General features: G+C 39.7%; 1 protein-coding gene across 2 annotated transcripts in view; it reads right to left on the bottom strand.

Annotated features, from left to right (window-relative positions):
- Positions 1-23358, bottom strand: part of RHOBTB3 (Rho related BTB domain containing 3) — an 87906-nt gene that overhangs the window by 13429 nt on the left and 51119 nt on the right. For both annotated transcript variants that reach the window (XM_025387002.1, XM_025387003.1), the window contains exons 7-9: positions 20007-20119; positions 15144-15264; positions 2593-2766 (exon numbers count right to left, since the gene is read on the bottom strand). In XM_025387002.1, coding sequence (XP_025242787.1) covers positions 2593-2766; positions 15144-15264; positions 20007-20119 — 408 coding nt within the window. The remainder of the gene's footprint in view (positions 1-2592; positions 2767-15143; positions 15265-20006; positions 20120-23358) is intronic.

The following is a 23358-nucleotide window of genomic DNA, read 5'->3' as shown; positions in this document are numbered from 1 at the left end:
TCTTCTTCTTTTTTTTTTTTTAATTCTTCAGAAAAGGTGACTCTATAATTGCCCTTAAAAATTAATTCCAGGACTAGATCTTTGCCATTTTTTTTTCTTGACTTTAGTCTTCAGGGTGGTTGGTTGGTTTGTTGTTTTGCTTTTATTGTGATAAAATAAACATAACATGAAATTTACCATTTTAGCCTTTTTTTTTTTTTTTTTTTTTGAGACGGAGTCTTGCTCTGTTGCCCAGGCTGGAGTGCAGTGGCGCGATCTTGGCTCACTGCAAGCTCCGCCTCCCGGGTTCACACCACTCTCCTGCCTCAGCCTCCCGGGTAGCCGGGACTACAGGCGCCCGCCAACACGCCCAGCTAATTTTTTTGTATTCTTAGTAAAGACAGGGTTTCACCGTGTTAGCCAGGATGGTCTCGATCTCCTGACCTTGTGATCCACCTGCCTCGGCCTCCCAAAGTGCTAGGATTACAGGCGTGACCCACCACACCCGGCCCATTTTAACCATTTTTAAGTATATGATTCATTGGCATGAAGCATATTCACACTGCTGTGCAGTCATCACCACCACTATCTCCAGAACATGTTTCTTCTTCCCAAACTGAAACTCTGTACCCATTAAACACTAACTCCTTGTTTTCCCCTTTCCCCAGCCCCTGGCAACCACCCAATTCAATACTTCCCTAGAAATCTGGTTTTTCATGTAATTCTCGTTCTTATCCCACCTTACATTCTTACATTTCTTACATTCTTTTGTAGCTGTGGAACCAGGAACACTGTGTATGGTGAATATTTAACATAACAACATTACCTGTCTTCTGTGATCTTCCCAATGCATAGATTCCAGTATCCGGCTTAACTTTTCGATTATTCATTGTGACTCATTTTTCCCTAACACATTTTTGCCAATTTAAAAAAAATCCTATCATTATTACTGCTTTCCTCTGTATTTTTTTCTAATTAGCAAAAGGTAAAACTTAATATTAGCAGTTTCTATTACTTGAGTGAGAGGATGACTGAAAATCAGATTTTCCTATTATTTCAAATCTGGTCAATTTTAAAATTTAATATACAAATTTGCCAACAATGAAATAATAAACAATAAGTTTTATTACCAAAAAGAACCAATGCTTTCACTTTTATTAGGCAAAAATAATAAGTCAGTCTTTTTTTAAGACGGAGTCTCACTCTGTCACCCAGGCTGGAGTGTGGTGGCACCATCTTGGCTCACTGCAACCACTGCCTCGCAGGTTCAGGCGATTCTCCTGCCTCTGCCTCCCGCGTAGCTGGGATTACAGGCGCACATCGCAACACCCAGCTAATTTTTGTATTTTTAGTAGAGACGGGGTTTCACCATGTTAGTCAGGCTGTTCTTGAACTCCTGACTTCAGGTGATCTGCTCATCTCAGCCTTCCAAAGTGCTAGGATTACAGGCATGAGCCACCGCACCTGGCGATAAGTCAGTCTTTAACACTGACAGAAACAACTGCAACTGGCTCCAAAATACTCTACAGCAAGCTGCAAGACCAGAATTAATTTAATGAAAACAAATAAATTTGCTTCTTTTTGAACTAAAATCTTTCACTAGAGGGCTCATGACTTGTTTAAAACGTATTTCAATACCTAATGTAAGAAACCTTTCCATTCTAAAAATTAAAGCAGTGAATCTGAAGAGAGGTCTGGCCTGAAATGTGTGTGTGCTTTTTATTTTTATTAGGGTGCTTGACCAGATTTTCTAATCAAGGTCTCAGGCTCCAGAACTGAGCTCCACGGGGCCGAATCTAGTTGTGCTTGTGATGGGAGCCCCCTGGTGGCCAAAGGCTGAAGACTACTCACAGAGGGCTTCCCTGCGAGCATCCCAAGCAAGGCTCCAGGCCTGTAGAAAAAATTTTGCTATTTCTTCAAGCGCCTCCAGCTAGAAGAACCCTGCTGGATCTGTTCCAGCCTAGAGCTGCCACAGATGTTTGGTTCCTGGTCAAAGACAGTCCTTGGTCAGTGAATTTGGAAATGAATCCTATAGTCCACTGGGCATTCTAAACATCTCAAGAAAAGTTTTCAGAGAAGTCAGTTTGAGGAGTTTCTGACTTTAGCAGAAGTCAGAAGGAGGCCTTTACAAATCCCACATCCTCTGGGCCAGAAAGAAGACCAAAAAAGTCTCAGAATATTGAAAGTCCTTAAAAGTGACCCAATCAGAAGTCACAGCCATCAAAGCAGTTGCACAACCCTCCTCTTCTTGTGGACGAGACAGTGCTTCAAGTAACAATCTGCCCCAATCTCTAGAATTACAGTAGCCATGGGTACCACAAGACACCTTCATTTCCGGGTGCCTACAGTGATCCCCATGCTGTAGGTGCTGGCTGGGACATGTGAACTTGGGCCGGCATTGGAGATCCATAAAAGGCACCCAATCACTGAACCTCCACTTGAACTGAATGAAAATTGGTTGTTGTTCCAGCACCACCTCTAACTGCTTAGTACATTCCATGATGTCAACTAATAAATCTTAAATGAAAATAGATTTCACAGAATGCAATTTAACAAAATGAGTGGCAAGGAAAGAAAGAATTATAAGATACTACCAACATTTGTATTGCTAACCTGGGCAGCAGGAGTCTGTGTACAGGTATTCTAAAAATGACAAGAAAGTCTCTTTGGAAACACCATAAACGGGAATCAGGACACTCTTTGCTTCCATGTAATTACCATTAAACATGGCTGCCATCACTTCACAACGGGCCACCAGGATGGCCCTGTGGGCTGGCACTGTCGTACCTGAAAGGTTCAAAAGGGAAACAAGAAATAAGTGAGATAAACCCGCAGGGTTATTCCAGCAATTTTCCTTCTAATTAGACTACTACATTAGGGACAGCTAGGCTGATATGCAGAATCTAAATTTGGGAGTGATAAGTACCATTAATCCAGAAACTTCTTAATTTTAAAGGGAGCAATAAAGAAAGTTCAGATGTTGACCTTGAAACCAACAATTTGCAAGTCAGACAACTATTTGTCACTTGGTTTGTATTTCCAGAAATAGAAACACTGAAATGAAATATTTTGCTTCATATTTTTATAATGAAACATCAATCCTTTCTAATTGGCTTGAAATATTAATAATACCACCCGTGCCCATGTGCTTCCCAAGAAAACAACCCCACTACCCTTCTGGGCCTGACTCACAGAACCATCTTGGCCACGCTTCCCCTTATCTGAAACGGGAAACTGTAAGAAGTAAACCATAAGCAGTCCACACACCACAGTAGGAACAGCAAGAGGATCTCTCGTGGAGCCAAGGACAGCATTTCAGACTTAATGAAAATCTGGAAGAGGGTGACCTTAATCCCTGCAGTCTCCCGAGCACACTACTTCCCCAGGCAACCATTCTGTCTCACATGAACAATGCCTGCTGCTGGGAGAGCCAGCGCTATATTGAATTTTGAGGGCCCTCTCAGCCCATACTGCTCACTGAACACACTGAACTGAACTGACTCTTTAGGAAAAGCTTGCTAGGCTTTCTAGCTACTGCTGCACCACACAAAGGCAGCGCTGGATAGGGCCACAGGTGGCCAGGGCTCTCCACTTCCACCACCTTAGGAAACCACGAATACACACTGCCAGTCTTCATTTCAGCCTGGATCACTTCAACAGATTATTACTGAGCATCAGCATGTGCCAATCACTGCATTTGGAATTGAAGATACAAAGAGGAGGAAGACAAAGCTACCTCTGCTTTGGAGCAGTTTTTACTTTCGTGGAAGACACCACAGCCAGTGTGGGTGACAAAGCTGTCGCATTCCAGAAAGTAACTCTCCAACCAAACCAAACCACTCAGCCCTGCCCAAGAGTTTACCTACATATCTCTAAAATCTAGTACTTATCAGGGTTATATAGTCTTCCCTAAAGCATTTACAATTATTGGGTTCTTCATGCCTTTTAAATCCAAGCAAACCATTTCCTGACTCAGGAAAGAAGAAAAAGAGTTACATCTAAGCCCAGTGGCTTTTTCCAAAGCCAATAATCACTGAGGATCTACAAGCAACATCTGGCACTGCCAGCTTTGCGTCTACTGCTTGGCACTGCGATTTGCACAGCTACACCTACCCGAGGAGCAGGGAAGTAACTTGTGAAGCCCTCCCACCCAGTCAACACTCACCTCCCGGCAGGCACACCCCTCCTTGCCTCACTGTGACAGTGTCCCTCCACCGGGAAGGACCAGTTTCCATAATTAAAGCATGCCGGCTATATCTGTATGCAGCAGTTAATAAAGAATACAAACAGGTAATGCCATTTGACTTGTAATTGTAAGGTTTTAAAATGTTAAAGATAAATAGGGCACTATTTTTTTAATAATTAGAAGCATGACTTCAATAAACTGGATGATCTATAACTTGGGGTAAGCACAGGGATTTAAGATCTACCAAAAAATACCAAGTAGATAGTTGATGGGGGTAGAATTTGATAAGTAACCTTGAAATTTTAACAGAAATTTTCTGTTGATAATGGGGTTATAACAGAGTTGCAAAACCCAGCAACAAAACACTCAGTACAGTTAGCTCTCTGAATCCATGGGTTCCACATCCACAGACTGAACCAACAGAGAGTGGAAAATATTCAGAAAAAAACCCTGCAACTGTATTGAACATACACAAAATTTTTAAAAAATTGTCATTATTCCCTAAACAATACAGTATAACAACTATTTATATAACATTTACATTGTGTTAGATATTATAAGTAATCTAGACACGATTTTAGGTATGCAAGAGGATATGCATAGGTTACATGTAAATACTAAGCCATTTAATATCACGAACTTGAGCACAGCAGATCTGGGTGTCTGCAGGAGGTCCTTGCAACCAATCCCCCATGGACATTAAGGAACGACTGTACCTTTTCTTTTTTCTTTTTTTTTTTTTTTTTTTGGAGACAGAGTCTTGCTTTGTTGTCCAGGCTAGAGTACACTAGCACAATCTCTCACCACAACCTCCACCTCCCTGGTTCAAATGATTCTCATGCCTCAGCCTCCCCAGTAGCTGAGATTACAGGCCTGCGTTACTATGCCTGGCTAATTTTTTTTTTGTATTTTCACTAGAGACAGGGTTTTGCTGTGGTGGCCAGGCTGGTCTTGAACTCCTGGCTTCAAGTGATGCGCCCACTTCAGCCTCTCAAAGTGCTGGCATTACCTGAGTGAGCCCCTGCACCTGGCCGACAACTGTACCTTAAAGCATTTTTAAGCCTATTTCAATATTGGAATTTAGTTTGGAAAACGATTACACTTCCTGTTAAGAAAACATCAACTTCAGTTTTTCACCTTTAAACTACTGTTTTGATGTTATAAATTGTTCTGTTGTGAAACTGTAATACAATACCTTATTACGGTTAGATCTTTCAACACTGTATATAAAAATATGCTGAAGGAACATAATGTGGTTTATGTACTAACTGGCAATAGGATACAGGTAAAGAAATTACTTAAGGAAATGGAAGACAGCATTTTCTAGTTAAAAGATAATCATGTTCCTTTAACCTGTCAAGGCCAAACTATCTTCTCTTTGTAGTATTCATTTGATGTTACAATTTTAAGAATTTTTTTCTAAGGAAAAGAACAACAAGAGTGAAATAAAAATGAAAAGCTCAAGTTTTCTAGTCACTTTACAGAGATTATAAAAAATCTTTGTTTCCACTGTTTACTAAAATAAAATACTACATTTGTCACACTTTCTTCATACTACTTTCCAGGTTTCAAAAGTGAAATTTTTAGAACTGTTTTTGGTTTTATTGCTAAAAAAGGATACCTATCTAGCTCAAGGGAGATTCAGAATATATACTAGCTGAGTAAATGGGGAAGGAATGTAATTTTCTAAAGAACTCTTCATGTGACACAGACTCATGTCAAAAGGACATCCGTACCTCTCTAAATATTTACCAATACTGACTTTAGAACTGCTATAGTAACTGTTTTTTTTTTTTTTTCTTCACATGCCAAAACAATAAGTTGGGAGTGGTAAAGAAAATATATATATTTGATGATCACCTATTAGAGGGATGGTATCCCACTTTCTATCGTAGGCTAATTTCAGCCAGTTTTTGGGGAAGGCCTGGGACACTTTAAAAGAAAGACTGGCTGCGGAACGTGGGTTCAGCAGGAAAAAGTACAGCGATCCACCAGTACTAAACTAGCTGCCATTGCAGGTGAAGGGGAGTGGAGTTCGCAGGTGAAGCCTCTGCTTGTCCTTTGTATGCACTATCTCAACCCCCATGACCACGCCACAAGGTAGAAATTAGTATCCCTATTTTATAGGCAAAAAAAAAAAAAAGGCAGAAATGTAAAGTAACATAGTCAAACCTACATAGTAAGTATGCATCCAAGCAAAGATCTTAACCAGGTCTTTCTGACCCATGGCACTACCACCACCTCAAGGTCCCTCAGTATATCAGTTCTGGTGTAAATTGTTCCATAGATTCCATTCTTATTTAGTTTTCCTTAAACCTCTCATGAGATTAATATTCATGCTCAAAAGTGGAGTAAAGAAGCCAAAAACTTAATACGTGTGACTTCAGATGATTATTGTGTGAAATAATTACAAAATATAATTATAAAATAAATTACATTTTTAAAAAATTTTACTTTTTGAGACAGAGTCTCACTGTCTTCTGGCTAGAGTACAGTGGTGTGACCTTAGCTCACAGCTTCCTCTGCTTCCCGGGTTCAAGCGATTCTTGTGTCTCAGCCTTCCGGGTAACTGGGATTATAGGCATGTGCTGCCTTGCCCGGCTGATTTTTGTATTTTTATTAGAGATGGGGTTTCACCACGTTGGCCAGGCTGGTCTTGAACTCCCGACCTCAGGTGATCTGCCCACCTTGGCCTCCAAAAGTGCTGGGATTACAGCCATGAGTCACCATGCCCAGCCAAAACATTACATTTAAATGGATACTCATCTAATTTTTAAATTATTATTCCAATTACTTCACATAAATTTGTATTGATATCAAAGTTACATTCCAGTGTGAATTATTTCACAACTATGAATCTTTTGAAGTGTGTATTTTGCATCATAAATATTTTAAGTAAAGTGTATAGCAAAAAAAAAAAATTGTAAATTTATCTGAAGACTGCACTGTAACTTAAAACAAAGTTTATAATTAAGATTTGAGACTGGTTACCCAATCCTTACTTTCAGGGTCTGTCTTAAGTTCGACATAAATAAATTTAAAACATAAAAATATTTTCCTTTCCAATTTTTTTTTTTGGTTTGGTGTAAAACATTTGAATTACACATCACTGATAAAGTTAGAAGTACTTTCACACTTCCAATTGCTATTCCTATTTATAGCCCCCAAAATTAGACATTCATTTTTCAGAGTGACATTAAAATTTAGCTGTCTGTTAATAATTTAACTACAATTCAAAACCATAGAGCCCAAAGGCTGTCACACTGAGAGGCATTAACATGATCTACAAAGCAAACCTTCAGGCCTGGCATAGGTTGAGTATCCCTTATCTGAAATGCTTGGGACCAGAGATGTTTCAACGCTTCCATTTTATTTTAGATTTTGGAAAATTTGATAAATATATATGTGTGTGTATATATATATTAAGAATGTTTAATAGTACATATATATATACACACATTCTTAATAGTTTAGCATTTCTAATCTCCTTAATAGTTTAGCATCTCTAATCCAAAAAATCCAAAATCCAAAATGCTCCAATGAGCATTTTCTTTGAGCACACATCAGCACTCAAAAAATCTTGGATTTTAGGATATTTTGGATTTTAGGGTTTTAGATTAAGGGTACTCAACCTTTATAAATTTTCAGGTAATGACAAGAATGTAAAATAGGATACATGAGAGAATGCAATTTGACTTTAAATAAAGCAGCAGTTATGACTGTGCCATTCTGAAATCAATCTAATTTTTCTAGGTGCACTAACCAGGTGTTTTAAGCACTCTCATGCTCGCCTTTGAGTTAAGGTGCAAATCTCTGCTCCACCATCATGTGGCAAGTAGGGTTGTGAATACCAATACCAAAATACAACACTGTTTCAAGACTTGAGATTTACATATATAATCTCTAGTAGAGTTGCTGCCAGAGTCAATGCTATCATATATATGTAATACAAATGTCTCAATACTAAAAGATCCAATGGATCAGAGGAGATTTGGATTTTGATTTGCACAGTCTGAACTTCTTGATTCTAGAGTAGAATATTAAAAACACACAGTTGTATCAAATTTGCAAGAAAAATTAAGATGTAAGCACACTTCATGCTGACAAGGATTTGTTTGTATGAAAACAAGTGCTTTCACACACTGCCAATGGGAATGTAAATTAGTACAGAATTTACATTAGAATGTAAATTAGTATTCTGGACATATACAATTTCATAGCATTTATGATGTCTTACAGATGTTCCTATTCTTTGACAAGGAATCTATTCTAACGACATAATCCCAATTTCAGAGTGAGATATTTACATTAAATCTTCAATGCAGCTCTTATTTCTAATAGTGAAAATAAAGGAGATACCTAAATTTACACCTATAGTTAAAATAGTTAAAATTTATACCTATATTAAAAATGTTAACAAGCAATTTTTAATCCAGCATAAAATGCTTAAGACATAAGTTCAAAAATAAAAGACACACAATTGGGTAGACAGTAGTATCTATTTTCCCAGCCCTTTTTTTCTAAGCAGAGGAAAACTGACTTGAGGGAATTTTGCCAGAATCAAACTGGGATTGTTATTGAGGCATAGGATTATGGGTGATTTTTATTTTTTACTTTTTGCACCTTTATATATTATCTGACTGTCCTACAATAAGCACTTATAACATTTTTCTAATCACCATGCCCATTTCAGTTTCTAAACATGACCACTGTTCACAATATGGAATATATCTTTCCCGACCTTTTTAATTCACTTATGAACAAAACAGACATTGTCTATAAGTACGATCATTCTCTGCACACTTGGTTAAAACAATCATATAAGACTTTCATAATCAGAAAAAAATTAAAGTTTCTTTATGAAATTCAACTATCTGCTGTTCAAGGAAATGAAGGAGATTGGTGATTTGCTGAGTCATCTGCTTCTTTCTTCACTCAGAACGCCTCTGGTTTTTCTACTTCTCCCTATACATTTTGGAAGAATTCCAAAAGTATATTAGAGAAATGGCCCTAGTAAGCTGAGCCTGCTGCCAGAGTGACCACAGGGAGGAGAATTCAAACACACTCCATTCCATTCAACGGGCTGGTGGTCACATATTTTAACTATGAAAGGAGCAGGAATTCACCCAACTTCTAACTCAAAATTTCTTCTTAGTTTTCTCACTGCTACCCTGCAAGTAGTGCAAGGAGAATCAAAGAAGGATGGCTATTAGTTACACAACTAAAAAGAACCTTTTAGAATCTGTATGGTTCGTCACCCTCTTCACTTCACAAACGAGACTTGAAGACAAGAAATGTCAGGTGACTTGCCCATAGACACACTGGTTAGGACGCAAAGCCAAGGCTGGAATTGGGGCCCATCCTGAGGAAACAACACTGCTGCTGCTGTCTACAGCTCCCCTCCCCACCCCAGTTCTCAGGAGCTGGTGTGCCTCGCCTACAGCTGACTTTAGAGAAGCTGCTGCCAGATCCTGCCTCCACCATTCCTGCTGTTCCCTGCTTCCAACTCCTAAGAAGACTTGGTTTCAGAGTTAGGGAAGCAATAAAGAGCACCACAGCAATCGCTGCACATCATCATCCAGCCAGCCCTCCTGACCCCAGCCCCTGCATGAACGGTGAAAGGGGAGCAGGTGCCTGCAGTAGGTAGAATCATGGAAGAAAAGCACAAGATTAGGAGGAGCAAGGGTTCACCACATCACTGCTTATCTCTTGTTTTTAATATGACATATATTTTCATGTGTTCCATATTCCTTTCGAAAATCTTTTCAGTGAGTTACGCTGACATCATGTTTGATGCCAATGCCTTCTATGCAAATTACAAGCACATTTGGTAACTATTTTATAACACAGCAAAAGAGAAAAGGTGGGGATGGGAGACAATCCCTAATTCATTAATGTATGATGGGGACAGGCATTCATATTCAATTTACTTGAAAAAGATTGCTCTCAAACTGTGCTGCAAAATGAACGTCCCTGGCAAAGAGATGGATCCTCTTTCCTTTCACAAGTTTATTACAATGCAAAGTCTTCTTCAAGCGCATTTATGCTTCGGTGGTGGATTCCCAAGTTCAGGACCATTAATCTTACTATCAATAGCCATTTATTAAAGGCGAGTCACAGTTCTAGGGACTGTAGGAGACACAGCAACATAATAACATAGATCCTTTATTAGTGGAAATTTTAAGTTTCCTCCTGTGATCAGGAATTATGGCTTCCTTCTCATAGTTAAACTTCTAAAGCACACACACAAAGACAGAGATTAGTCATTTAGAGAATAACCCAAAATTCCAGAGTCTTAGGGGATGACTGAGGGGTTTGGGAACATCCGAAACTCCAATCAAGAGGACCTAGGTTAAAAAAAAAAATATAGCAAAGGACTAAAACATACTCAGGACTTAGGAAGTAAATACCTAATCGAGTACGCTGTACTTAATTTGTATCAAATATTGTGCAAATGCTAAGAGATTGGTCAGCCCTGGCCATAGAACCAGTAGCTAGAACATCCAGGAAGATCAGAGATGCTTGGTCTGATTAATACAAACACTATGTTATAGGACAGAAGACATCTACCAGAACTCACCAAGCCCCGGATCAAACACCACTAGACACTACTCTCATATGTTCACCATATAACCTTCAGATTACTAATTCTTTTTCCGGTTGTGAAAAGCAGTGCCCTAGGTTGCTATAATGGTCACTGGAATGGTTTGCCCCCACCTTATCTCCATCTTGCGGAGTCTGCTCACAGTCAACCCTAAATCACGGGTGACCCCAGTGCCCCCCAGGAAGTCATCTGGAAGACAGCATTCAGCCATCTCCAGCAGCATCATTCTCCTTCTTTCAGAATGCAGAAACTGATTCAATCTCCATAAACTAGACTTTTTTAAAAAGCTAATTTTAGAAAGATGGAAATACTTTTTAATTTACTAATCATATTTCTTCTTAACAATGGATGTAGTCTTTTCTGTTGAAATGAGAAGCTTCTTAGATGATTTGTACAAAATGATCTATTCCTGTGTTTCTCTGGTATGGATAGAGCATATCAAACACTTTTAGTAAATGTCTTCATCAACAGAGAGTTTTCTCCTAGAAGCTAATAAGAGAATTCTGTAATCACCAGGAGCTTTATCCCTGACTAGGAGTGCCCTACCTATAATGAGTAATTTATGAAAGCTGTCTCTAGATAGAAAGTTTGGATCTTTATTTAGGCAACAAATAAATGAAGGTGTGATCACATGAGGGGCTTAGAACCAGTTTTAGGTCTAAAATGACGAAAGCATGATATAAAGTCTGTGTCCTCTTGTTAGCTTTTTTCCCAGTCGTTTTTCTGTATCTCAAGGTCACTCTCGCTGCCCTACTTTCAGGGTCCCAGGCTCACACTGCACACGGGGCTGGCCGTGGCTTGTCGGAAGGTACATTGGAAAGTTTCCATTTCCCTGTCTTGGCAGATGACCAAAGTTACAAGTAATATGCATCTTTCTGAGGAAATATTTTTAAAAGTAAATGACTATTGTTAGCTGCTACACAATTCTACCATTAAATTAGATTATATCTTCCTTTTAGTAATTGCCCATCTAAAGTTCTACTTAGATTTTCATTGGAAAACAGTAGTGCATTCCAGCCTTGGACTCATTAACTCCAACTAATAAAAATAAAAAATTGGTATAGAAATTATTAAAAGAATACTCAACATTCTGGCAGTGACCACTGCTAAGAATGCAGGTGTTGAAGGATCTTTGGTAGCTGAGGCAATTGCGCAGCGTTCCTCAGAAGCTGGTTATGAGCTATGGTTGGGGATCCTGTGAATATAGTGGAATTCAATCTTTCTTGCATAACTGAAGGTATCTAACAATTCATTCTGTTTTAACTTTAAACAAATTTGTATTACATAAAGGTTGTCACATAATTGGGTATTCCTCTACTTTGTACACAATTATTCTTACTCTCCACAGAAAAGCTGCTTCTTAACTTCTCATCTGTTGTTAGCAAGCACTAAAATCCTGATTTTAACAGCATAGTAGTAAAAATGTCTCAGTGATTTAAGCTGAAAGCAGTACATTGGTACGCGGCTCTTTCACCCAGTATCAGGAATATAAAATGTGTTTTTATCCAAAAGTACAAAATAATTATTTGTAGGCATGGACAATGACAGCAGTAAACTGCTATTTATTGTCAGTTGAAATCAGTAACTGATGGTTATAGTGATTTAAAACATAAACCAGTAACTGATGGTTATAGTGACTTTTTAAAAACATCACTCAGCCTTTTCTTCAGTTACTGGTGAGAAATACTGCCTTGAGCTTCCTATCACAAGTTCATGAATAAAGGTTAAGCTCTATTCTAGGAATCAGAAATGCCACCTCCCATCCCACCTACAGCACCCATTCCAGGGTCCTTCTCTTCTTTAGGAATTTCTGTGACTACAACTTCTGCTGTAATTAATGGAGAAGGCACCCCAGCAGCATCTAATAAAGCAGTTCTCGCATCCTTTGTTGGGTCAATGATTTCTTTTCCACCATATTCACAAAATCCCCAACCATAGCTCCATAACCAACTTCTGAGGAACGCTGCACAATTGCTTCAACTACCAAAGATCCTTCAACACCTGCATTCTTAGCAGTGGTCACTGCCAGAATGTTGAGTATTCTTTTAATAATTTCTATACCAATTTTTTATTTTTATTAGTTGGAGTTAATGAGTCCAAGGCTGGAATGCACTGAAGCAAGGCACAACCCCATCCCAGAATGATGTTTTCTTCAATAGCAGCTCTTATAGCATTAAGGGCATCTGTAACTCTTTCTTTTCATTCATTTTGACATCACTTGCCACAACAACCTTCAGCACAGCTACTCCATTTTAAAGTTTTGCCATTCATTCAGTTTTCCCTTTTCATATTCACTAGCTGTGATATCTAACTGCTCACTGATTTCTTGAATATAATTTTCAATTCAAGACTTGTCACCATTTCCTTTAAAGAGCACAGCGTCACCTTTGGTCACAATGACCTCTCCAACTTTTCCTGTGTTATGAGGCCAACCCCTCTTCTGCAAACACTGCACTACCAGCAGCAAGAGCCATATTTTTAAGCTGGTTCTTTCTATTGTCAACAAACCTGGAGCTTTCACTGCTATAACCTGAAGATCAACTTTCAGCCTATTCAAAAGGAAAGTTTGTAGAGCTTCTCCATCAACATCTTCAGCAATGACAACCAAAGGCTTATAGCGAGCACTGGCAATTTCAAGAGTAGGTACAACAGACTGGGTACTAGACATTTCTGTTTCACTCAGCGGAACATAGGCATCCTTGAATTCATGTTTCTGACCTTTTGATGTATTAATAAGTTATGTGAAAATTTAGCCTAATTATTCAATGTATTAATAAAGTATGCAAAAATTTCGATGTATTAATAGGTATGCAAAAATTAGATATGGTGATTCTAATGCACCATTCAGTGTTTTTCCATCCTTTACTGTAATGACAGCCTTTCTTCCAACCCCTTTCATTGCTTCAGAAATGATGTTGCTGACTTTTTTTGTCTCTATTTGCAGAAATTGTAGCAACCTGAATAATTTCTTCAAGGGTTGTCACAGGTTTAGACTGCTTTTTATTTTTTTGAGATGGAGTCTCGCTCTGTCACCCAGGCTGGAGTTAGGCTGCTTCTTAAGTTCAGCAATTAGAGCATCAATAGCTAACATCATACCTTTTCTGATTTTCACTGGATTAGCACCTCTGCTAATCTTCTCAAAACCTTTCTTGACCATAGGGTGTGCGAGTACAGTAGCAGTGGTGGTGCCACCCCCAGCCTCTTCATTTGTGTTATTGGCAACATCTTAGTGTTACTGGCAACAAGCTTAGCTCCAATATTTTTATATTTATCCTTTAAGCCAATTGACTTTGCAACAGTCACACCATCTTTTGTTACTCTGGGACTTCCCTAGCTTTGTTCAATAATCACAGTTCTTCCCTTCGGCCCCACTGTAGCAGCTATGGCTTTGACTAAAAGGTTGACACTTTGAAGCATTAAGGCTCAGGCACCTGCACCAAATTTTACATCTTTGGCATAAGCCCAAATGAGATGAGGAGCCCAGTATTCTGACACTGGTCTCATGTGCGGAAAGACTGGGTAATCCAAGTATTTCTGTGGGGCAGCAGCAGAGCTTGTGCAGTCAGGCAGGTCAGCGGCCAGTGAGGGACAGAATGCAAGACGCACATGGCGATAAGCCCACATCCCCTCCCTCTGCCTCTCCCCTGCCCGTTGGCACCTTGTGTGCTGGCAGCTCCCACCACATTCTTTAGATCTTAATCTACTAAAGTGACAAAATTATCCAAGCAAGTAATCAATAATGGGCACTCAAACAACCCATCTTCATTAAAATTAGGTAGTCTTACTTTCTTAGAGAGATAAGCAGCAGCTCTCAGTTGCTCTGGTGATAAAATTCTCAAAGTGCTGTGAGGAATAAATGTAGCAATATCTATGGGTGCCTGAGGTGGGCCAGGCATAACCCTCAATCCTTTTTCTCAAAAGAAACAGAAGACAACTGAATAAAATAACGGTCAATTCCTTTTTTCAAATAAAAAGGAAGAGAACTGGATAAAATAAGCTAGATATAATATAATTTTAAGGGGATTAGCTCCAGATGCAGCAAACACTAGGATCTTAAAGAAATACACACAAAAATATATAATAAAATATTACAGATCATCCCATCCCTTGCTAGGCCCTAAAAGTTGATGAAGCATATGGCAAAGGAAAAAAATACTAAGGGAAATATAAATTTCTCTTCTCATTTTAATAAAATACTTCCTATTCACCCGTAAGATTTTGTTGACATTAAGGTAGCATTAATCTACATCCCTCAATAGGGAATAATAGGGAATAATCATTCCTTCACAACAAACATTCCAATCTGAAGTAGACAGCAAGGAAAGAAACAAGAAATAAAAATGAATCATAAACTTTGTAAAAGTTCATCCATACCTTGAATTTCGAAGACAACATCGGCAAGCATCGGCTTATTAAGGAAAAACTTGAGTGAAGTGTTATAAAACCACAGAGGTTTTCTGGCTTGATAGGTTTTGCAATTCCTTAGGCAATTAATCTATCAGAGAAAACAAAAATACAGGGGGAAGGTGTTTAATATGCTTTGATAACATACAGGCTAGGCTAAGAATTTGGAAAATTATGCTAAATCTCAAAAGAAATACTCTATGGCATCTCTGATCATAGGTTTCAAAGGAACTTACCTTCAAGAACGATATGGGCTGCCTCTCAGTGAACAACACTGCTCTCTTCAGCATTCACAGCAGTAAACGAATTGCCTAAGAGAAAACTCAGCTCCATGGCTGAGAAGCTGCAAGGTCCTAAAACCCCTATGAGTCTTTGTCAGGAAACAGACAACAGTAGTCCAACCCCACACAAATGCCTACAACTAAAATATGTTTACACGTACAACCTAATTTGTTCATTAGGATAGTACTTGATTTGTAATTAAGAAAAATACATTCTTAGGCCGGGCACAGTGGCTCAAGCCTGTAATCCCAGCACTTTGGGAGGCCGAGACGGATGGATCATGAGGTCAGGAGATCGAGACCATCCTGGCTAACACAGTGAAACCCCGTCTCTACTAAAAAAATACAAAAAAACTAGCCAGGGGAGGTGGCGGGTGCCTGTAGTCCCAGCTACTTGGGAGGCTAAGGCAGGAGAATGGCGAGAATCCGGGAGGCGGAGCTTGCAGTGAGCTGAGATCCGGCCACTGCACTTCAGCCTGGGCGACAGAGCAAGACTCCGTCTCAAAAAAAAAAAAAAAGAAAAATACATTCTTTGGCCAGGCGCAGTGGCTCACGCCTATAATCCCAGCACTTTGGAGGCCAAGGTGGGCACTTGACGTCTGGAGTTTGAGATGAGCCTAGCCAATGTAGCGAAACCCCGTTTCTACTGAAAATACAAAAATTAGCTGGACGTAGTGGTGCGTGCCTGTAATAACAGCTACTCGGGTGGCTGAGGCAGTAGAATCACTTGAACCCGGAAGGTGGAGGCTGTAGTGAGCTGAGATTATGCCACTGCACTCCAGCCTGGGCGACAGAGTGAGACCCTGTCTCCAGGAAAAAAAAAAAAAAGAAAAATACATCTTTCCCTTATCACACTACATCCTTCTTCTGCTTACTAGCTTAACACTTTCTCTTAAAGCAGTGAACATTTTAAAAATAACCGAGAGTGAAGAGTTGGTTCATCGCCATCTTTTTTGAGATGGAGTCTTGCTCTGTGGTCCAGGCTAGAGTGCAATGGCGTGATCTTGGCTCACTGCAACCTCCACCTCCCAGGCTCAAGTGCTTCTCATGCCTCAGCCTCCCGAGAAGCTGGGACTACAAGTGTGCACCACCACGTCCAGCTAATTTTTTGTAGAGACAGGGTTTTTCCATGTTTCCCAGGCTGGTCTCAAACTCCTAACCTCAGGCAATGTGCCTGCCTCGGTCTCCCAAAATGCTAGGATTACAGGTGTGAGCCACCAGGCCCAGCTGGTTCACCTCCATCTTCATGTCCAATCTTATAATCCTAATTGTCCTTCCTACTCACAGCAGAGCCCACTAGAACCTACAAAGACCTTCCTGGGTTTCTGATCTGGCATTCCTGAGACCCTCTCCCTTGATAACTCGTCTGTCCTGATGCACCTGGCTGGAGCTGGTGGCTCTGGGAGCAGCCCCTCTGTCTAACTCAGGCTTCAGTGCTTTATCCTTTCTGTGGTCTTCAGGCATTCCCTTTGTGCCAACCCTCCTGGTAGTCAAGGGCCAGCCTCCCTTTCCATACCCTCCACCCATTTCTTTTCTTTTCCTTTCTTCCTTTCTCTCTCTCTCTCTTTCTTTTAATTTTACTCTACTTACAGTGGGTAAACAAAACAAGCCTGAATATTTTCAGGTAATGTTACCCAAATGATGATGAAATAATAAGTCATTTTAAATACTAGGATTCATTAGGACCGCAATCTTGCTTAAAGTCTATGTTGTTCCCTAATTTGGAATGATTTAGTTGGGATTTGTATTGAAATATCATATTTTATTCATTTTAAATTCTGATGTCTCCACCCATTCCCCCTGCTGAATCTCAGAGCCCCAGCCCTGGTCAGAATGCTAATCCTCTGCTCGGCTAGCTAGGGAACTCTGAAAGCTTTATCCCTAAGAAATAAACACACAACATTAGCAGTAATAAGAATAAATGACATCTACTTCTCACTCTAAATTAATCTACTATGGTGGGAAGTTTAAAATATTTGGTGGTGGGGGGCGGGGAAATGATAATATTCTTCCTCCTAAGACAGCAGAAAACATTCCAGAATGGCATCCATAGGCAAAACAGGATCGTACAAATCCTGGTCCTATACAGTCACTCTAAGATCCTATACACAACATACCATCAAGGAATTCGGGGATGGGAGTCAAGTGCCTGCCACGCGTAAAGGAGAGTAACAGTCAAAAAGCATCACCGGCTGGGTGCGGTGGCTCATGCCTGTAATCTCAGCACTTTGGGAAGCCGAGGCGGGCGGATCACGAGGTCAGGAGATCGAGACCATTCTGGCTAACACAGCGAAACCCCGTCTCTACTAAAAATACAAAAAAATTAGCCAGGCATGGTGATGGCAGGCGCCTGTATTCCCAGCTACTCAAGAGGCTGAGGTAGGAGAATGGCGTGAACCTGGGAGGCAGAGCTTGCAGTGAGCCAAGATCACGCCACGACACTCCAGCCTGGGTGACTGAGCGAGACTCCGTCTCAAAAAAACAACAAACAAAAAGCGTCACCAAAGTGGACAGCTCACAGAGTCTTCAAAAACCATCCAATTTATTCCTCATTTTATAGGAAGCCCCGACGCACTCAAAGCCACAGAGATGATTTGTGGCAGATTCACAACTGTAATCTACCATTTCCCCGAGTCCCAATTCAGGGTTACATCCCCGTGCGGTACTGAGTAAATGAGACAGCCCCTTACCCCGGGAAAGCACAAGAAGAAGGGGTGAAAGAACTCTTCTTTCCCCCTGTGCAGAGGGAATTCAGCGCAATACCATGGAATCATATCACCCAGCCTTCCCTTTCCCCAACAAGAATTCATTTTATTCTCCGTATTCAAAGGAATGTGTTCCGAATCAGACTCAAGAAAAGGTTCAGGGTTAGAAGAAAAGTCAACATTTCTGTACTTGTCAGCCATATAAAGGTTATGAATTTTCATAATGTGAATATTTTATAGACGTATATTACACATGAATGTATGAGAGAGAGAACTGGAGACAGAGGGAGAGAATCTATAAACAGATTCCCTCATCAATTGTTTTGAATTTGAAAAAAATGGGAGGGCAGAAGTTTGAGAGAACACAAATGTATGTGATGTACATTTTTACTGGTGCATAAACAAGTTAATCAAGACAACTAGATGAACTGTTTTGAAAATGAGAATATAGGCATATGTGCACATTTTTACAAAGGATTATTTAGTTGAATTAGACTGCAAGAGCTACCATCCTGCCATATACTTGTAAAACTGGACAGCTTCTGTATACCTGCTTCAATGTGTTACTAAAAAAAAAACAACAAAAAAAACTTACTCCTTAATTCCACGTTATTTTGTTTGCAAAAAAGACTATTTCTCAACTAAAGAACAATCAAGAATCTTCACTCAAAGCTAGTACAGTTTTATATTTGTAAAACATTAACTTTAAAATGTTAACAGGTTTTAGAAAACAGAAAAGTCATCTGTATTAAAAAATTAAAGGAATAATCATTTTTCTTATAGTTAATATATATCTTTATTCCGCTAAGCATTGCATATAACTTACCTTATTTATATACTGCAGCCAATTTGTTTATCATAAAATCAGAAAAAAGAATACACTGGCGAAACTGTGTAATGTGTTAAAGTTTTGAAATGTTTTTTAAAGCCCTTACAGACTATACAATATCAAGTTACTAGAGTTTTAATGTGCACCAGTCTATGGCAATATACAAAGTCTGTTTTTATAAACTGGAATGTAATTTATAATTTTGAACCTATAATTGATGAGATAATCCTTAACTGTCCACCTCATTGAATAGATTTCTCAGAACACTTGAAAAAGGGACATACAGAACTGCCTTCCTCTCGGAAACTATTTGAAACTTAAAACTGTGAGGAGTGAGAAGGCAGCCTCTCTAATAACCTTAACCGTAGCTGGACAAATTAAACAGCCTTTTATTGTTGATATAGATGGTGTGTTCCCAGAGCTCCAGGGGAATGTTTCAGAAGGCAGAATTCGCAAACGAGCATTTTAAAGACATGACTCACACATATTTTAATTCTTACATAAAGTCTAAGATAGGGCCGAGTGTGGTGGCTCATGCCTGTAATCCCAGCACCTTGGGAGGCTATGGTGGGCAGATCGCTTGAGCCCAGGAGTTTGAGACTAGCCTGGGCAACATGGAAAAACCACATCTCTACAAAAAATATAAAAATTAGCCAGGTGTGGTGACGCATATCTGTAGTCCCAGCCCCTGGTGGGGCTGAGGTGGGAGATGTCACTTGAGCCCAGGAGGTGGAGGCTGCAGTGAGCCAAGATCATGTCACCGCACTCCCACCGGGGCAACACAGTGAGACCCTGACACACACACACACACACACACACACACACACACACACACAATCTAAGATACAAATAACCCATGCTTATGTTTTCAGTATTTAAATGGCAAAATATACTTAAGGGAAACATTTACATTTATATAGTATTTGACTCTTCTAAGGACTCAATTTTATATTCATCATAGTATGTGAGTTATAATTCAGAGAGTCAAAGTTAACTAACTTACAACAAATTAATTTACCTTTCCTGGTGTTTTTAAAATGCATTTAACTTTCTCGATTACATTTGAAACATCCCCAGAATCTTTCAACTTCTTCCTGATATCTTCTTCCAATTCTTCCCACTGAAAAGCACCTGTAAACAAATTAGTACATGCTGGATTTTTCTGTTAAATGAGGAAGTAACTCAAGTAAATCTCTTATTAAATACAACATTCCCTTTTTTTAGTGCTTTCTTTTAATTTTTCTTTACTATGTATATATCCTTATAACTATACTAAAACATTTAAACAGTACTTACATTTAGAAAAAACAGTTTAACTTCCCCTAAATTATTTCTCAAAATCTGAACTCTTCCTCCCCGGACTGCTGCTACCTCTCTGCAATAGGTGGCCAGCTAGTGATAACAGCAATGGTCTGAATATGAATTACCATGACAAGTGGTCCAGCATCCAAATTATTTACTTGTCCTGAGTAAGAAGGTAGATGTGGTCTTTCCCAAGGGTGAATTAAATCTTACTAATCATGGGCAGCAGTGACTATCATCAGGTAGAGGAACATGCAGCAGCCATAGAATGCATTCAGAAGGTCTCATGTTTTGTCAGGGACAGACTGGGATGTCTGAGAGTCAACTCTACAAAACCAGCCCGAGGAAGGGAGCTACATCATCCATGTAGCTCATGTCATTGGAGCAAAATCACCCCACCATCCCTTGCCTTTCCCCAGTTCACTTCAAAACTCTCCCCAAGCTCATTTCACTTCTCCCACTCTGTCAGCTCCCTTTCCTCTATGTCTTACAAAATTCTTATTCTATGGTCAGCAAAAGCTGACCTTTTCCCCAAGGACTTCTCTCACTTGGCCTGCAGCAACCTCCCATCCAACCTCCCTGCTCCCTAACAGTCTTTTCCCCATCAAACCCATCCTATTACTCAAAGTTGGTGAGTTTTCGAAAGCACGAATCTGATCATGATATTCCAAGAGATTACCCACATCCATCCTATGATTTATAGAAGGTCCTATTTCATAAAATAGAATTCAGGAAGCCTAGTGTGGGCAGTATAGTTAGGATCCAGTTCTACCTCAGCTATTGACTACTAGTGTGACAAGTCACTTCACCTCTCTGGGTAATTCAAGATCCTTTTCAATCTGCTCTCAGTTATTTCTTCTAATGTTTTCCTTCCTGTATTCAGCACTCACCAGATGCCTTCATGGATATTGGGGTATGAGGCAGGCACATAAACACTTATTAAACCAATGAGATCAGGCAATTGCAGCCAGTCTGGAACCAAATCCAATCGGAAGGGGCAGACTGCAAGTCCAGAAGCTCTCAGGCTCTTTACAGCTGAGCCTGGCAGCACTGAGCACTATTGCGCATCCTTTCAACTTCTCCCCACCTGGCCTTCCTAATACTTACAGTGTGTCCTGAGGGAGGGAGTCAAATGATATGTAGCATTTGCCATTTCTGTGATGCTACCAACATGACATCACAGAACAAGGAAATGGGGATGATAAACACAACTGGGCTCTCACAAGCTGGTGCCAGCTCCAGCACACCACTGATTCTTTCTGCCTTTGCTAGCGCTTTTTATGCCTTCACTGATTGCTCCTCTTCCTCCTCAAATTCCCAAAGCTGTGTAGTGTAGAAGAGCTCTATGATTTCTGTTTCTCTCTTTCTGCATGAATGCTTTTTAACTCTGTGGCCACATCCTCTTTTCCCATCTCATAAATTCTTTGGATTGTATCACCAGAAAATTTAATGTGCATACAAACATTAAAGTCAGTATAACAATGCCAGAGCATAAAAACCCCTTAGAAGCCAATGGATCCCAGATCAAGAAAATTACTCTATGCCAGTGACTATCAACCACACCTGTGTATTATAAATACCTGGGATCTTTTATAAAATACCATCAGAGGAGGTCTCATCTCCAGATCAAGTAAATTAGAATTTCTGAGCCTGAAGCCCCTGGCATCAGTGTTTTAAAATCCTCCCTGGTGACCCTAATGTGCATTGTATGCTGCTGATGGCCACTGTTTTCCCTTTAGAAATTTCAGCCACAGAGTTTGAGACCAGCCTGGCTAACATGGGAAAGCCCCGTCTCTACTAAAACTACAAAAATTAGCTGGGCATGGTGGTATGTGCCTGTAATCCCAGCTACTCGGGAGGCTGAGGCAGGAGAACTGCTTGAACCCGGAAGGCAGAGATTTCAGTGAGCCGTGATCATGCCACTGCACTCCAGTGGGAGCAACAGAGTGAGACCCTGTCTCAAAAAAAAAAAAAAAAAAAAAAAAGAGGAAAAAGGAAAGAAATTTCAGCCATTACCGAAACCCAGTGTTAGTGGTATGCAGAAAAAAGGGAACATGTAGGTATTTTTTATTGTCTACACTCATCCAGTCTAAAGAAGAACACAAGTACTGTCTCTGTGTTCTCTTACATACTTACATATGTAAAAGTTACACTGTTATTTAAGTAAAAGCATATTAACTAAAAAATACCTATAAAATATCTCCATTCAGAAGACTATCTAAAAGCAAGCAAGCAAGCATCAAATAATCTAAGTAGATGGAATTAGTAGCAGGTAAATCCCCACAGGCCACTGAACTGTCTAAGAACACACACAGGAAGAATCAATCACTGAAAATGAAAGTAAGACTAATTCTCAAGAGCACACTGATGATTGGGCTGTTTTCATAATTAGAAACATTAATCAAGTCATCTTTGAAACTTTCAAGTCCTAATAAGCCAATAGTCCTAAGACTGGGACTTTCTTTTTATTTTTCCAGTGGTAAAAACATTTAACATCAGATTTACCCTCTTAGCAAACTTTTAAGTATATACTACAGTATCATTAACAATAGGCAAAATGTCATACAGCAGGTCTCCAGAACTTACTCATCTGGCATAACTTTACTGATTGACTGACTGCAGACAAGGGCAGGATGACATCTTGTATCACTGACTGGGATTTTCTTTAGTTAACTTCTTAAAGCACTGAATTCACTTAGACTTTTAGAGCGCATGGTATACTCACATATGCTACACTGTGTTTTTACGCAATACAGAAAAGGGCATGCCATGGAATAATTCTAAGAACTGGAGAATGCTATGCAAACGGAAGATGAAAGCTTGCTTCTACATATTTGTTTACTCTGATGGCATTTCAATAAGTGATGTGAAACTCTAAGGGCCATCTGTGGCAGGAAGAGCTCAAAGCTAAATTCTTGAGGTTCTTACAATTACTTCACTTCCTAACCATCTGAGATCATGTGACTCAAGAATGTGCAAGCATTAAGACTGTATCAAGTATTATAAGAATGTTACAATTGTATGCCATGTAAGAATTTCTCCCTGAAGACCAGGAAAGGGCTGGCTTC

The sequence above is a fragment of the Theropithecus gelada genome, chromosome 6 (genome assembly GCF_003255815.1).
Source record: "Theropithecus gelada isolate Dixy chromosome 6, Tgel_1.0, whole genome shotgun sequence".
Taxonomy (NCBI): Eukaryota; Metazoa; Chordata; class Mammalia; order Primates; family Cercopithecidae; genus Theropithecus; species Theropithecus gelada.
Note: the sequence above shows the minus strand (reverse complement) of the source record. Positions and strands in the feature narration are given on the sequence as shown.